Source organism: Cygnus olor, chromosome 18 (assembly GCF_009769625.2).
Source record: "Cygnus olor isolate bCygOlo1 chromosome 18, bCygOlo1.pri.v2, whole genome shotgun sequence".
Classification (NCBI taxonomy): Eukaryota; Metazoa; Chordata; class Aves; order Anseriformes; family Anatidae; genus Cygnus; species Cygnus olor.
Window position 1 is genome coordinate 7,915,730 of NC_049186.1, and position 14,855 is coordinate 7,930,584.

The 14,855-nt window shown below is 44.8% G+C and overlaps 1 protein-coding gene and 1 long non-coding RNA gene across 6 annotated transcripts in view; one reads left to right on the forward strand and one right to left on the reverse strand.

Annotated features, from left to right (window-relative positions):
* The window catches only part of LOC121079915, a 60,732-nt gene extending 55,136 nt beyond the window's left edge, over nt 1–5,596 (reverse strand). For both annotated transcript variants that reach the window (XR_005825215.1, XR_005825213.1), the window contains exon 1: nt 4,127–5,596. This is a non-coding gene — a long non-coding RNA (uncharacterized LOC121079915). The remainder of the gene's footprint in view (nt 1–4,126) is intronic.
* A 287-nt stretch (nt 5,597–5,883) lies between these two features.
* The window catches only part of HLF (HLF transcription factor, PAR bZIP family member), a 35,829-nt gene continuing 26,857 nt past the window's right edge, over nt 5,884–14,855 (forward strand). The window contains exons 1-3 of one of the 4 annotated variants that reach the window (XM_040530350.1): nt 5,884–6,210; nt 7,165–7,500; nt 13,047–14,369. In XM_040530350.1, coding sequence (XP_040386284.1) covers nt 6,105–6,210; nt 7,165–7,500; nt 13,047–13,330 — 726 coding nt within the window. In that variant the 5' untranslated portion in view covers nt 5,884–6,104 and the 3' untranslated portion in view covers nt 13,331–14,369. Of the gene's footprint in view, nt 6,211–7,164; nt 7,501–13,046; nt 14,370–14,855 lie in introns of those variants that run through there. The other 3 variants (XM_040530348.1, XM_040530351.1, XM_040530349.1) reach the window with 3 other exon arrangements.

The window sequence follows — 14,855 nt, forward strand, 5'->3', positions numbered from 1 at the left end:
CTTATTTTCTAAAGGCAATTTGTTAATTAATGCATAACAGTAAAGAAAAACCTGCATATATTTAAGCAGCATAAAAATGTGTATTTTGCTGAACAATTCTATTTGTGAAGAGATTGAAACACATCGTATATAAGAGACAGCAGGCTGCATCCCCTTTATGGCATTGTATATTTGCTTTACATATCGTTAATTAGACCTAATTTAGGACTCAAAAAGAAAAAATCTCATTAAAATTCTGATTAGTGATGTTGGCAAGCAGCCATCTAAAAAGCCTCTCTATTTCTTCCTTTGATAAGTTTGAAACAACTATAGCAAACAGTAAAAATAAGATCACTCCCTTCTTTTTTATGCCAATCAAAATAACGTATTCTTCAGGTCATAAGCCATTTAAGGGAAAATACAGGAGGACATCTTTATTTCCTTGCATGCACGCTGTCAGATGGCTGTAAGTATGCTTATGCCTTTTGGCATTAAAAAATAAACAAACACCACTGCCTATGAAAATGCTAATTGTGAGCCTTCATGAACAACTTACTCTGCAAGGCAATTAATTAGTTTAAATATTTTTTTTAAAGATTTAAAAAGTGAATGGGAAAAAATTAATAGAGAACTGTTCTAATATGACACTAGTTATGTCTGATGGATATGTCAGGATAGGTTTCTGCCTGAGGCTTTCAGTATAGCTTATAGTCTAAGTGCCTGACCAGGAAAACATACAAGCAAGAACATCTTTAGTCCAAATATAGTCAATTATGCATCTACATTTCTGCAGATAGGGCAGATAATTTTAAAAGAAAACATGAGTCTTAAAAAAAAAAAAAAGTCAAAGGCAGAATAAAGAAACAAGCAAGCAATCTTTCTATGTTTTCTTGTCTGTATGAATATTTAGGGTTTATATGATGCAGCTGTCAGCTATCATTGTTTTTATTTAACTTATACATTTCACTAAAATGCATGAAAACAATTTACAAAAGCTGAACATGTTTGAAATGGCAACTACTACACATCTCTTTTAATGTACATCTTTTCCATACACATCCGCCCTTAAGGGAGATGCGAGTAATTCATCCACTCTTCTAAAAGAATGTATGGGCAGCAGGACTTCTGCAGGGGGCTGCTGACTACAGCTGAAGGGAGAGGTAGGAGGACTCATGGTGCCCAGCATCTGCTCTTTGCACTCAGCACAATTCCTGGTGCGCTGCTGCTCCATCCTGCGTCACAGCAAGCGGCAGCCCTGGATGCTGCTGAGGCAGAGCCAACAAATGATTATGGGAAAATACCTCCTCTTCTTTTGATAAACACTGAAGCATATGACTGAAGCACAGATTTTGGATGCTCAGTGAGCATCAGTAAAGCTGATTCTATGTTTGGAAATACATTTAAAAAAAAAAACAAGTTACTAATACTTTTTTTTTTCCCCAAGCCCTTTTAAACTGTAATCTTTAGCAATCTAATCAGAATTGCTCTGTCAAAGTATGGTGATACATGCACAGGATCCAGGGTACATTTTTGTCTTAAAATGGTGTTCATTGTTCATCTCTGCATTATGGCATTTGCAAAAGTAGGTTTCCAAAAATACAGGAACCTGCTATGCTGCTATTAAACATATTTAATGTATATATTCTGATACTGAGATAACAACTGGATTCCAACTTAAATATCTCGTAAGAGATTTAAAAAATAAAATGGGCCATAAGAGAGACATGAGTATAAAATTTAAGGAAGGGTGCTGCAGCCTGACATTGATATTGAGAACCTTTTCCATTGCTGCATGTAACTGAAAGTGGGAGTACATTTAAAAAAAAAAAAAACTCATCTTTCCTAATGAGACGTATCATGACTTAATGCCTTTGTTTGCAAGCTTGATTGCTGTCTGTTGTAAAACTGGGAAAAGTCCTGCAGATCAGGCTTCCCTGCCAAAGAAGCGAGGTTTACTGTATTTCTGGGGTTTTAATAATACCATGGGATTAAAACTGGTTTGGGTTCTCTGCTTTTTTTTATTATTATTATTATTTTGAAGAGGGGAAACCCAGGAGTGAGCCGAGTATTGCAGAACTGAGTGCAGAAGTACAGGACAGACAGGAGTCCCAGGCTCAGGGCAGGGGCCTTGCAGGACTGGACCCCAGGGAGTACTGGTCTGGTACAGGGTGTTTGGTATCAAATTTTACAGATCCAGATCCGATAAGCCTATGCATGCAGAATACTTCTGGCTAAATTCTGCCTGACCTTCCCCAGCACCATGCCTCTGGCAAGCTCACTGAAAACAGCCATTTGAAGTCAGAGAAATCTGGGTCACTGGCTTCAATAGAAACTGTGAATAAGGAGGAGATGCTCAGCTCCTGCACCTTTCACTCCTTCCTCCTTTTCCAGCTCTGCCTGTTTTATTCTCTGCTTGTGGGTGCTCTTCCATCTCCAGTAAAACCAGCGCCAACTTCCAAAATCAAACAGCCTGAGCATGTAGGAACAGCTATTTCTAACTGTCTTCCTGCTGCATGCAAGCCAAAAGTGAGAAAGGAATAGGAATGGAATGCAGAGGAATAAATGGAAGGATCGAGTTGTTTCTCCCATTGGCACCAGCTGGGAGTTGTCCTTATGCAGAGAAATGTCCGACTGCAAAACAGGCCAGCTACTACTTTATCACTTGTCTTTGTCCAGCTCTGTCATCTCATTTAACTGGTTGGTTACACCTACTGGGTTTAAATAATCCCCCAAGGCACCAGGCACTTGAAACAGGCTTGGGAGGCTGGTTAATGCTTTACAAGGTTACGGTTGCTTTAAAAAGCATAGCAAAGTATTTGTTCCAAAAATGCAGTCATCATTGAGAGTAACGCTTGCTGGGTTCAAACCAGGTCAGCTGCCCAGGCATGTACATGTATTTGATCTACTGTCATGGTACGGGCTGACTGTAAATGTTGGCAGAGAAAATTATTAATCTTTCAACTCAGAGCACGTAAGCAGCGACTAGTAATTCTTATTTTTCTGAGAACTGGAATGTCTTTTGGAACCACCTCAGATTACTTAAGTTCCTCTGCCATCACCCCAAAGCAGTTCCAAACCTGTCTCTCCTACATTCAATTAAGTCTTAGAAAAAAAAAAAAAAAATCTTAAAAAGGTGGGGGCAGATCACGGTTCTTCCTCGTGCGAGGTGCCACAACAGCTCGCTCAGCTGCATGCCACGTGGGCAGCAAACGGCAGTGGAAGCACTGAAGGACGGGAGGCTGTAAGGACTGGGGAGGGCCTTGGCTAGGGCAGCCAAGCAGGGGCCCCTTCAAGAGCCCTCGTGATGCTGCCGGGAGCGTGGGACAGGCTTTGCTCCCTCCGGAGGCTGCTGGTTTTCAGCTCTGGTGTCGGTGAGGGCAGCCAGGCGCGGCGCTTTTTGTGAACCTGAGTAACGTGCCAGCCGCCCAGGGGGAGATGTAACACCGAGGCTGACACCGGGCTGTTTCGCTGCTTTCGGGCACATCAGAGCTCCAAGAGGCTGAATATGTACGTAGGCTTTCCCACTCCTCCGTGCACCTCCTCCCCCTGCCTCGGGGGCCCTTCCCTCAGGAGGCGGCAGCACGCGGCGGGGCCGGGGCCCCTCAGGGGCCGTGCGCGTGCCCGCGCCGCCGCCTCAGTGGCCGGGGCCGCGCGAGGTGACCTGAGGCGAGGCGCGAGGCGGGGGGCGGGGCGGGGCGCGGCCGTTGCGGCCGTTCCAGGCTCGCCGCGCCCTGCCATTGGCCCAAAGTAGGTCAGGCCGCGCGCGCCTAACGGCCCCCTCCCTCCGCTCCCCCCTCTTACTCCCCCCCCCTTCCCGGTACCGCCGCGTGAGGGGGGCGGACGTTGGGGCGGCGGGACCGCACGTGCCCGTTTGTGAGACTCCCTGCTGAGAAAAAACAAGGGAAAAAAAAAAAAACAAAAAGCACAAAAAACAAAGCCTGCATCAGCTGCTGCACTGCCGCTGAAGTCCGTGTGTGCCCCCAACACCGCTGGAGTGCCTGAGGCACTGGTGTCGGGTCCTGGTGTGGAGGTGGAAGGACGCCCCCCATGTGGCGGTGTTTGCAGCTTAAGTGGTCTTTTCAAATTGTCTTTGCTAGAGGATAATTAAATAAAAAAAAAAATCTCGGAAAGTGATATATTAACTTACATGTATGCAGTTCGAAAAATTTGATCTTTGCGCCGTGAATCTGATCACATTTCTGTGATGGAAACACCAAGGGCACAATCATAAACGTTGGCTGAGGGTTTTTGGTTTTCCAGTTGGGGACCAGTCAAGGTGCCTTCTATACAAAAACTAAATGGCTGTCATGGTCCTTCACAAACCATAAACTTGCTCTGCATGAATGCTAAGAATACACACCAAGTTGTACATTTGACAGGTTGGAAAACATAGAATTCCAGTTAGCGTGCAATTAGATGGGTCTGGGTTGTGTTGGCCTGACCTGGGGTGTGGTGTGAGGGGTAAGCCAGGGGCTGAAATAGCACGAATGAGCGGTGGGCCCCTTGAGCCCTTGAGAAGGTGCAGCCATCGATCACCAAAGGGCAGGTACCTGCCCACAGTCCACTCGGTGTCCTGAGAGCCTGCGAATTGAGGCTGGTTGGAATGAAACCTGCCTGTGTGGCAAGACTGGAGTTAAATCACTGCTCCTGTTACAGTGCGAAATTGAAGAGCACAGCTCCAGCACCACCAGTACTTGGGTACTTTTCTCAGTTTTTCTGGCTGGTCCATGTATTGGAAAGTGTTGTTAGAGCTTCTTCAGCCAGGAAATTCCCAGCTCCTGCACGGTCTGTAATTCTGTTTGGTCCTCAGCATGTCTTGTCGCTTCTTGTTCTGTGCTTGCACAGATCTAAACATAGTTTATCCTGTTCAATGCCAAGTGGTGAAACAGTACGGTTTTCATGTCATTTGATTTCATTGAAAATGCTACTTCTCTGGGTATATTTTGTCTGAAATGTCAGTTACATCAACAGCCGTAAAAACTTCAGTAATTCTGCCCAAGCCGAGCTTTCATTACATCCCTAGCTAATCTTGCTTGTTACTGGCATTACCCAATATCCTTATTACTTTTACATCTTCTATTTCTGTTTACTCTCTGTTGCCTACCAAATCTCCTAAACCTATTTTTTTCTTTATACTGCACAAAAAAGCATTGTGCACCACGTCTACACATGGCTTGCCAATCATTGCCCTCTTTACGTCCCTCGCTCTGTACTTTTGTAATTAGAGGCTCTCAGTAACTAGCAATTTGGCCATCTGGGGCACCGCCGGAATGTGTACAATCACTTAATAACCCCCTGCTCGTTTTCCTGCCCAGGTACCACACACATTGCTGTGCTGTTACCCCGTTCTGCCTCTCCGTGCCGGGTGGAAAGCTCCTTCACAGCCGGTACCCCCCGGCTGCGGGCCAACACCACTTTCCTCCCGCGCTACCGGCGAGGGAGCTCTGTGGGGCCTCCGGTGGGAGGCTGGGGAGGTCTAATATCCCTGCAGGGCGGCCGCAGAGGCCCTAGCTGACGGAACGGGCAGCGCCCGAATCCCGGCAGGGCGGTGGGGGGGTTACCCAAGCGGGGGTGCCGCCGCCGGTTCCCTCAGCGCCGCGCGGGGCCGGCCGTTGGGAGGCCGCGAAACGGTTACCAGGGAAACCGCCCCGCCCCGCCCCGCCCCGCCGCGTGCCGCTGGGCGGGGGGAAGGAGGGGGGGTTACACCCCTCGAGGGGCGGGGGCCACCACGAGGGGGTGGGGCCACAACGAGGGGGAGGGGCCACCGGGAGGGGGCGGGTCCATTAAAGCGGGGCGTGGCCGCCCGCCTGTCCCCCCGCACCAATGGCGTGGCCGCGGCGCGCCTGACGTCAGCGGCGGCAGCGCCTGCACATGGGCGCGCGGCCGGGGCGCGCGGCGCAGAGCGGGCGGCGGGCGGGCGGCAGGAGGGCGGCAGGCAGGGCGCTGCGGGAGGGAGGTAGGGCGCTGCGCGGCGGAGGCGCCTCTCCCGCTCCCCTGCTCCGGCGGCCTGCAGGCGCCCCGAGGCCCGGCCCGGCTCCCCCCGGCTCCCCCCCCCCCCCCGCTCCCGTCCAGCAGCCGCTCCGCCAGCCGAAGGGGAAGGAGCCGCCGCAGAGGCAGAGCCCACCATGTCGCGGCCGCTCCCGCTGACCCCCCCGTTCCTGCCTCCCACCTACGGGGTGCTCAAGTCCCTGCTGGAAAACCCGCTCAAGCTGCCGCTCGCTCACGATGACGGTGAGGCTTTCCCCGGCAGCCCCGACCCCCCTCCCCCCAGCCCCACGGAGGGGCAGGCGCCCCGAAATGGCGGCCCCCGCCCCCATATCGCCGGTTTTATCCTCATTTTGTGCGTCCCCCCCCCGGCGGTGAGGTAACGGGCCGCTCCCGGTGAGGGCCCGAGGCACCGTCCTGCTCGCCGAGCCCCTGCGAGGGCTGCCCGGGGCTGCTGGCGGTGGTCAGGGGGGTGCCGAGGCACGGCGGGGGGCAGGAGGCTTTAGCTGTTTAAAGACTTGCAAATATTTGGGAGAAATCCCGTGTTTCCCTTAAAACCGTTTGTTGGAGTCACTGGGTGTTGTTGTAGGGATAGGTAGGAAACGTGATTTTAACTTTTATTTATGCTTTCGTTCTACCCTTGAATTTTTTGCTTAGTGATGCTAAAATATTAGTAAGATTAACAGCATCATCATTTATCTAAATAATACGTTATTTTGTAACTTACTGCTTAGTATGTGGCAGGCAAAGCAAGCAAAACAGATATTTAATTTGACAGCTACTTTGCTTGTGTAAGGACTAGCAAGGCTAGGGCCTTAATTATTTTTTTTAAAGCGTGACAAGATAATAAATACCTAAGGTTGAGGTCAAGACTATTCCTTTTCAGCAGTATATAGCAATGTCTTCCAGCTTGTTTTAGCTCAAATGCTTGCTTTTAAGTCCATTAGTATTTATTGAAGCTGACGTTCAAATCCATGCACGCAATGGAATTGTTAACTAAAAGCAGGGGGAAGGCTGGATTCTGCAGAGGTGCTCAGTTGACGTGACTTCTATTCTCTCCTAACCAGAGTGAATCAAGGGAGTTATTTTTGCAAGCAGGTATTCATTTTCTACGTTTCCTAAGAGTGCAGGAAAAATAAGTAGTAGCAGTGATATTTTCATTACTCAGTTCTTATATATTTATTATGTATTTTGTTTAAGCATTCGGTAAAGAAAAAGACAAAGAGAAGAAGTTAGATGATGACAGCACCAGTACCACAGTCCCTCAGTCAGCTTTCTTGGGCCCAACATTATGGGACAAGACACTGCCATATGATGGAGACACTTTCCAGTTGGAATACATGGACCTGGAAGAATTCCTCTCAGAAAATGGCATTCCACCCAGTCCAAACCAGCACGAGCATAGCCCGCACCAGCCAGGTCTCCAGCAAGCTACCTCAGCATCACCTTCTGTCATGGACCTCAGCAGCAGGGCTTCTACTTCAGTCCATCCAGGCATGGTGTCGCAGAACTGCATGCAGAGCCCGGTCAGACCAGGTAAATCAGCCCTAAGAACTTCCTATGGATTTTGGCGTGAGCCTTCCTCCCCACTGTAGACCGTTACTTCTCACTGTACAGTTGACAGGCAGTTTAGAGAGGGCCAGTATGATTCATTTGCATGCAAAAAAAAACCCAAAAAGCTCTAGATACTGCTAAGTTGCTCCACAGGGATTTTTGGTTAAATTGTGTCAAGAAGCTGCAGGAATTCCAAGGAAACTCCTGTCACCTTTTCTTCATTGGTAGCCTAGCTGTTGGCAAGTAAAAAGCACACAAGCAGAATAGTAATGTGTAAATGCCGTGGTGTTAAATGAACAGGGAGGACAATGAAAGTGAGTGTTCCTTTTCTTGACTAGTATTTGATGCAAGAACATAGGAGACTTGGTGTGAGTAACTATTTTGAAGATGAAATTTAGAGACAATGCTTCCTGTTTGGAATTCTGGCTGCAATCTTATTCTGTATTGAACACAGTAAAATTTGCCACAGTACGTGGGGCAGGAACTAAATTTTGTAAATGCATTATAGTCTTGGTTAGAGCAGCATAAACTAAGTATAACTCTGACCAGCATTGATAAATTACCTCTATAGTTAGCTTAAGGTGTAGGAAAACAAGGCATCATGGAGCCAAATTCTGGTCATAATGTGTTTCCAACCTGTTTGGTATCAGCGGAAGTCTTTTATTTGTTTATTAACACTTTAAATCATCCCTTTAGAGGCTAGCACAAATCCAGAATAACTGCTATGGCTTGACACCAGCATGGCTGAGATCGTGGTTTTGGGAGTTCTGTCAACATGAAAGTTTAGAAAACATGGAGCTTTGCTTTTTTTTTTATTTAAAAAAAAGTGTAAGGGTGACTTACTGTGCTCTTCTGCTCACACAAGGTTTGCTAGAGCAAAGTGTGCTCTTGGGAGCAGGAAACCACTCCTCTCCCTTCTGCTTGATCGTTTGCCATGCTCAGCGTGCGAAGTCATTGTCAGAATCATCTGATAAGGAGGCAAAATAAATAAATAGAAGGACAAAAGTTGCGGAGCAGGATGAAGTGGAAAAGTCTTAAAATCTACAACATTCCTTTCTCATTAAAAAGAAATAAAATACCCCACAAAACACCCCAAACCTGTCAACAGACTCTTTGGCCCCACATCAGATTAGTGTTTAGTCGTGGATTTCATTTACTCATGTTACGTGGATTTTACTTTTTGTATTTCAATTTCAAGGCATTTCATAGTTAACCAATAACTCGTAAGGGTTTCCAAAGTTGAAATATATTTGGAGTTGGCAAGAGTGGAATATTTAAAAAAAAAAAAAAAAAAAATCTATCCTGATTTTCCCAAGCCAGTTCTTATAAATAGTGCGGGTATGCTACCCCATTTTCTGTCACTTCTGCACACAAAATTAAAAGCAGATAATCTGTCCTCATCTTTTTTTTAAGGGAGGCTGGTTTTGTGCCAGGCTTTTAATGATCACCTGTCAGAATTTATTTGTAATCATCTGCCTGCATGACTTGCTTTCATTTCATTGATTTTTGGGTTTTTCCCTGAGCTGTTTGCAGCTGGGGGTTACAAACTTTTCTCACTAAAACTGAATGCTTATGTATGGTTGTAAAAGGAATCGGGTCTCTTGGGGTAGGATAAAGCACCTTAGCTTGAAGGTATTTTTTTCTCCATACCACCTTGTCCTAAGAATAATAGGTTTGGATTAAACTCCTTTTTTTGGAAGGGTGAGCTCATTCCATTTCTTAAGATTTTTTTCCCCTGTTGCAGATAGGTACTGTGGCTTAATTAACAGTAGTCTGGTTTATTGTCAGATTAATGGATTTTTTTGTGCTGTCATATAAAAATCTGACAATCTTTTTTTGTAGGGATCGTCGTGGATTTTAGTGTTTGAGCAATCTTTAAAATACACAGGATTAAAAACATTTCTCGTGAAAATAAAAACGATCATTTAAAGTTGTCATAAAAGTGTTGAGGCAAATATGCTGCTTTGAAATATTAAAGCTAGTCTGGAGCTAAATGTTAAAATTATTATAGTGGAGCCTTTTGGTTAATAAATCCTATAAGACCTTTAAAGACTCTTTTAAAACTGTCATATGAAGAAAGGTTTTTTTTAATTGGTGTGAGCTACTGTTTCAATATACATGGCTGTTGTGATTTGTATTATTGTAATAAACCCAAGACAAATAGTATAAAGTACACAATTTCAATAAAAATTAATTCCGCATGGTTGTATTATTTTTAGGAAAACTGAAATTTCCAGGTGATAGTAGTTCTTCTAAAAATGTTTTGTCTCCACTGACTTTTATCTTAATTTTTTGATGGCCTGTGTGAGTATGTGGTGTGGACTCAGGCTGAAGCAAGGGTCAAATGTTGTGCTTCTTGCATCCCTACTTTAAATGACTCTGCAGCATTTAGCATCAGTATATCACGTGTAGTTGGGCAACAATCTGAGACTTGCGTAGGCTGTGTGCGGGCAAGGAGGTATATGTGAGCGTGGAACACCGAATGTGGCTCCCATGCGTACGTGGTGTAACTCAGGCAGAGAGGTCTACACAGAAGTGACACAGAAGTGACATGAGAAGATTTAATTTTGTGCATGTGTTGAAAGGCAAGCCTTACCTGTCTTTAGAAACCAGTGGTGTCACCTCGATATGTGTTGTATACTGCCTATGGAAGTATGGAAGAGATCTGAAAATTTGCATTGCTTTTCAGTGAGAACTGGGGTCAGGTTCAGCAAAGCTGGACTGACCATGGCTCTAAACATGATACTACAAGATCCTTGTGGATCTTGTAATAGTGGAAAGCTAACAAACAAAACCCAAAACAACAACAAATGGTTCCTTATAAATTTATCTGAGTTCTTTATTTCCAGCTTGCACTGTCTGGTTGTTGGAAAAATGTTTAGTCTCCACCAGTTTGACATTTATTCTCTGGACTATAGCAAATAACAAAGTGAGCACCTGCTGTCTTGTAAATTTCTGTTTGGGCAATCTGTGCAAAAACTGGTCTCCTTTGTGAAGAGAAGGGATGCAGGATAATGGTTTTTTTTTTTTCAAAACTGGAATCTATAGTACTGAAGTATTTCTTTTTCATAGTATCACTTTAAATCAAAATGCTATTTATTAATTTTAGTGTTGCAGACAGTCATTCATTATAACACAGATGTATCTGAAACATTATTTTTCCCTGTAGTGGGTGCCGATTAGTTGGTTGAAAATTAGTCTTTCTCAGTAAAAGTTATTTTAAAACTAGCTTTTAAAGTTACCTGTTACTGCAAACGTGTTCTCTTATTTCTTCATCTGTTGCAGATCTTTTGTCTTTTGCTGTTTTTTGGTTGAATGTAAATCTGTGTTTAACTGTGGTGTAATTTAATGAAATTGGGAGTATTCATAGCTGTTTATATATAAAGGGAGTATCATATTTTGAAGTTAGATGGGGGGGGTTGCTTTTACCTGTCTGTTTTTTCTGTGGGTAGCCCCTATTTGGGTGAACAGGATAGCAGCGTAAAGGGTTTGCATGGAGTGAATTAGAGTTCAGAAGCATTAGCTAAGTCTGGTGGAAGACTCTAATTAGAGGATTTCTGTTCTTCGAGATTTAGATGTGAATTTTCTGTTTGCAGCAAAAGCCTTGGCTATAGGGCTATATCAGAGGGGGATCCTGCTGACACAGTGATGTCCCCTGTGTTGTTACAGCCCTGCTCCTTATGGAGGATAGGGCCATGGGAAGTTTTTTTAAAAAAAAAAAAAAAAAAAACCTCCTGTCTTTGCATTCCTGTGACAGTGGTTTTCACTCTGCAGTGTCTGGATTGCTGGGTGCCTTAGACTACTTGCAAAGGATCTGCCAAAGATTAAGGGGAAAAAAATAGAAAAGCAAGTTTTGTAATCTGTTGCAGAAATACAGATGTGAGATATCTAAAAGTCTTTGCTTTCAGTGGCAAAATAAGATTCAGAGGTGCATTCATCAAAAAGCTGAACACCATTTCTGTTTGAAGTGTGCTCCCCTCAGCCCCCCTCTTGGAAGAACATGAAGATTTATTAAATGCTTTATTGTACGTACTCGGCAGAGAGATTTCATCTAAAGCATGTTACCCATTGCCTTTTACTTCTTGCATGGATACTGAATTGTAACAACTGACACCAGGCAGGACTGGGTGGGTTTTGGTATTTTTTTTAACTTGTTTGCGATAGACATACTGCCGATGGGGATGGTTTGCTCTTGCTCCATCCGGCTGCTCAGCTGCGTACTGGGAATGACTTGGTGAAGGGGGCAGCCCACAGAAGGGTGTGTGCAACACTCCCTTTATTGTAGTCTTCCTTCCCCTGTGTTTCTTAATGTGACCTCCTCTTCCAGCACAGCCTTTGTAGTGTGAAGGGCAGCATTCCCAGCAGCCAGCTTGTCTGCGGAACCCTCTCCTGAGCTCTAATCGCTGTTTACAAGCGGTTCAGGGTTACGTGAGCCATAATGTGAGCCCTGTTCCTTAGAGGTGAGGGCTTCTACCTGCAGCACCGAGAGGAGCCGGGCGCTTCCTCACCTTTGGTGTCCCACGTGATAACAAAGGAATGACCAGCTAAACCGCCCGGCAGGCTGTACCAGAGCTGCTCTTCACATTGACTCTCACGTGAGGCTCTGAATGGCTGCTGCCTGCACCACCATGTGCTCCGGGCACGTGGCAGTCCCCTGTGCAGGCTGCTCAGCACGGCCTGTGCTAGAGCAGCAGGCACGCGTGCGTGGCTGCGTGCTCCTGCCATTACCAGCCGGTGCCGAAATTGCAGTCAAGTGGAAAAGCGCAGCTCTGTGCGTTGCAAGGGGAAGGCAATATCCAGGCAAGCCTCGCATGCTGCTTTCTGGATCAAAGGAAGATGCAAAATATATTCTGGCAAATATTAAAAATAGCCTGTCACATGATAACAAGGGGAAAAAGTGCTGAACGAACAAGCCTTGTTAATGCTAGAAGCAAGAACACTGTGTCTCTTTCAAAAGATCTAATTTTAATATTCGCTATTAAATGTTGATTATTGGTTAAATAATTGCTCAACTACGTGAAAGAACTTGAAGTTTCTTAGGAGTTACAAACAGTACACAGCAAGAAAGATCTTGGGTTTTGTACTATACTTTAAAAATGTACATGGCCTGATGCTTGAGTTCTCCTGTGGAACGGTGCCTTCCACACAGATCCAGCTGTGTAAGTGTGTAAGGGCTGTCTGGTGTTAGGAAGAGGGTACGCAGAGGGAGCAAGCGTGGGTTTTGTCCCTCGAGGAAGGTGTTTCAGGGATGCCAAGAGTTGAACTTGTTGCAGTTACCTAGGAAAATGCTGTGACTTTCTCCTAGCCCTGCTTCCCACCTCAGCGTGTTTGGCTGACTGGTCATCTGGTGCAGGGGGTTGATTTTTAAGAAGCGAGTACACCCTGAAGTCTTTCGTGAAACAATATGTTAGAGTTAAGAGACAAGATGTCATCAGGAGATGTATATAAAGACATTGATGCTATCTGATTAGATGAAGCTATGAGGAAACATACTAAATTGTTTCAATCTCTACATATTTATATGACAGCAGATTGGCAGTTGTGGGAGCCAGCAGCGGCCAGATTCTGCCCAGTGAGTCTCAGCGATGAGTACTTTACTTCTCGTGTGGTGCCGCTGATTTCAGCACAGCTTGTTGACTGCCCTCCTTCAGCAGCTCCTAGGTGGACCAGCGAAATGTCACCATCCATTCTCTTCTCATTGATCTTTCTGGACTTTTTTAAGGGGGGTAGCTGGTCTCAGCATACCAGTGGAGTTCCCTCAGAATGGAAGGACATACTTGTCATCAGTAAAGAGTACTTTAGATCATTATGAAATCAGAAGCTTGGCTGGCAGAATGTCGTGCAGCTATTTAATATTTGTATTACACACTGACATAATCATTAGCTTGCTTTTGAAAAGTCTTACTTTCATAAAATATATTGCAATATTTTGTCAGGATTCCACAAAAGATTGTGAGGATCAGGAAGGAGCATTTCAACTAAGTTATATGCAAGAAAAACAGTGGTTTGAGCTATTCTATGTGAGGTAAATGGCGAAGGGTCTGGAAAAAAGCAATTGTTTAAAGCAAACCTCAAATCCAGTAGGAACTAATGGAGTAAGTTATATGTGAGGAGTAAATATAGAAAATGGATGTTAAAATGCACATCTGTGTCAAAATGAATACAGTATAAACAGATTTTGTAGCTTGTATGGCAATGTTTCATGAGCAAATGGCATCGAAGGAGCCAGCAAACAGCGTTAAAGAAGCTGTCACAAAGCTGAGCTGGGACCTGAGAGCTTCAGATGTAACGGGGGGAGAGCTAACACGGGCAGGTAAGGCAGTGTCTGTTAGGCATTTCATCATTTCTTTTTTCTGCAGGGGTTCTTCAGGGCACTTCAGCTTTGTGTAACTGAGGTGCCATCCATCAAGTTTTAAATGACTACAGGTTATTGTTCAACCTCATTTTCTGACCAGCTTTGAAGCTGTTGTATAGTTTTGCTTCCCTGTCCCATTCTCTGGTTGAACTAAATCTTGCCAGGGCTAAATTCAGCCCAGATTTTCATTGTACACCATCCAGCACCCTTGCTTAGTGTCTCTGATGTGGCACTCTTTTGCTTAGGGGTTCTCTGCTCAACTTTTAGAGAAACAGCTTTAGCTCTTCATCTTACTGCTAGTATTCTCTTGTTCATATTATTTGCTGTTTAATGAAAACAGGCATCGAGGATTTTGGCACCCTTTGCTCGCAAGCTTGTGTTTTGGTGTGTGGCCATTTGTAGAACAAAGAATAAAAAATCCAGATTGCGTTAGGGTCCTAGAAAACTCAGGTCCTCGTTAACTGGAGTGAAAATGTAAGTTATTACTGGAACATAACTTGGCAGGTACCCATAGATCAATGTTTTAGCGTGTGTTTACTACAAGCAGATGTCAGAGTGAACTATGGCAGTAGCTCGTCTGTGACAAAATGTCATCCTTAGATATTCAGGTGTATAAGCAGAGAGGTGAAAATGCATTTTGTGACAAAGATAGGTTGAGGATGGATAATAGTTTTAAAGGAAAAAAAGTTCTTTTCCAATTAGCCTTAGGGAGCTCAGCTTGCTATAAATTCTTTGTTCTGGAACATGGCTGTGGACAATAGGTCAAAGATTAAGTAATTCATTACAGAGCTGGTTGGTACTCCTGAATTTAATAAACAAATGAATGAACAGGGCTCTCCATCCCCAGCAAGATCCATTACTTTGTGTGGCAATGACTGGACCTTAACTTTTTTTGGAACACTTGCAAGGCTGGCCACTCTCTTAATTCCTGTATGTGGATGCAGCGTTATTTGAGGTGACCTGATAACTCAGCAATAGTAAT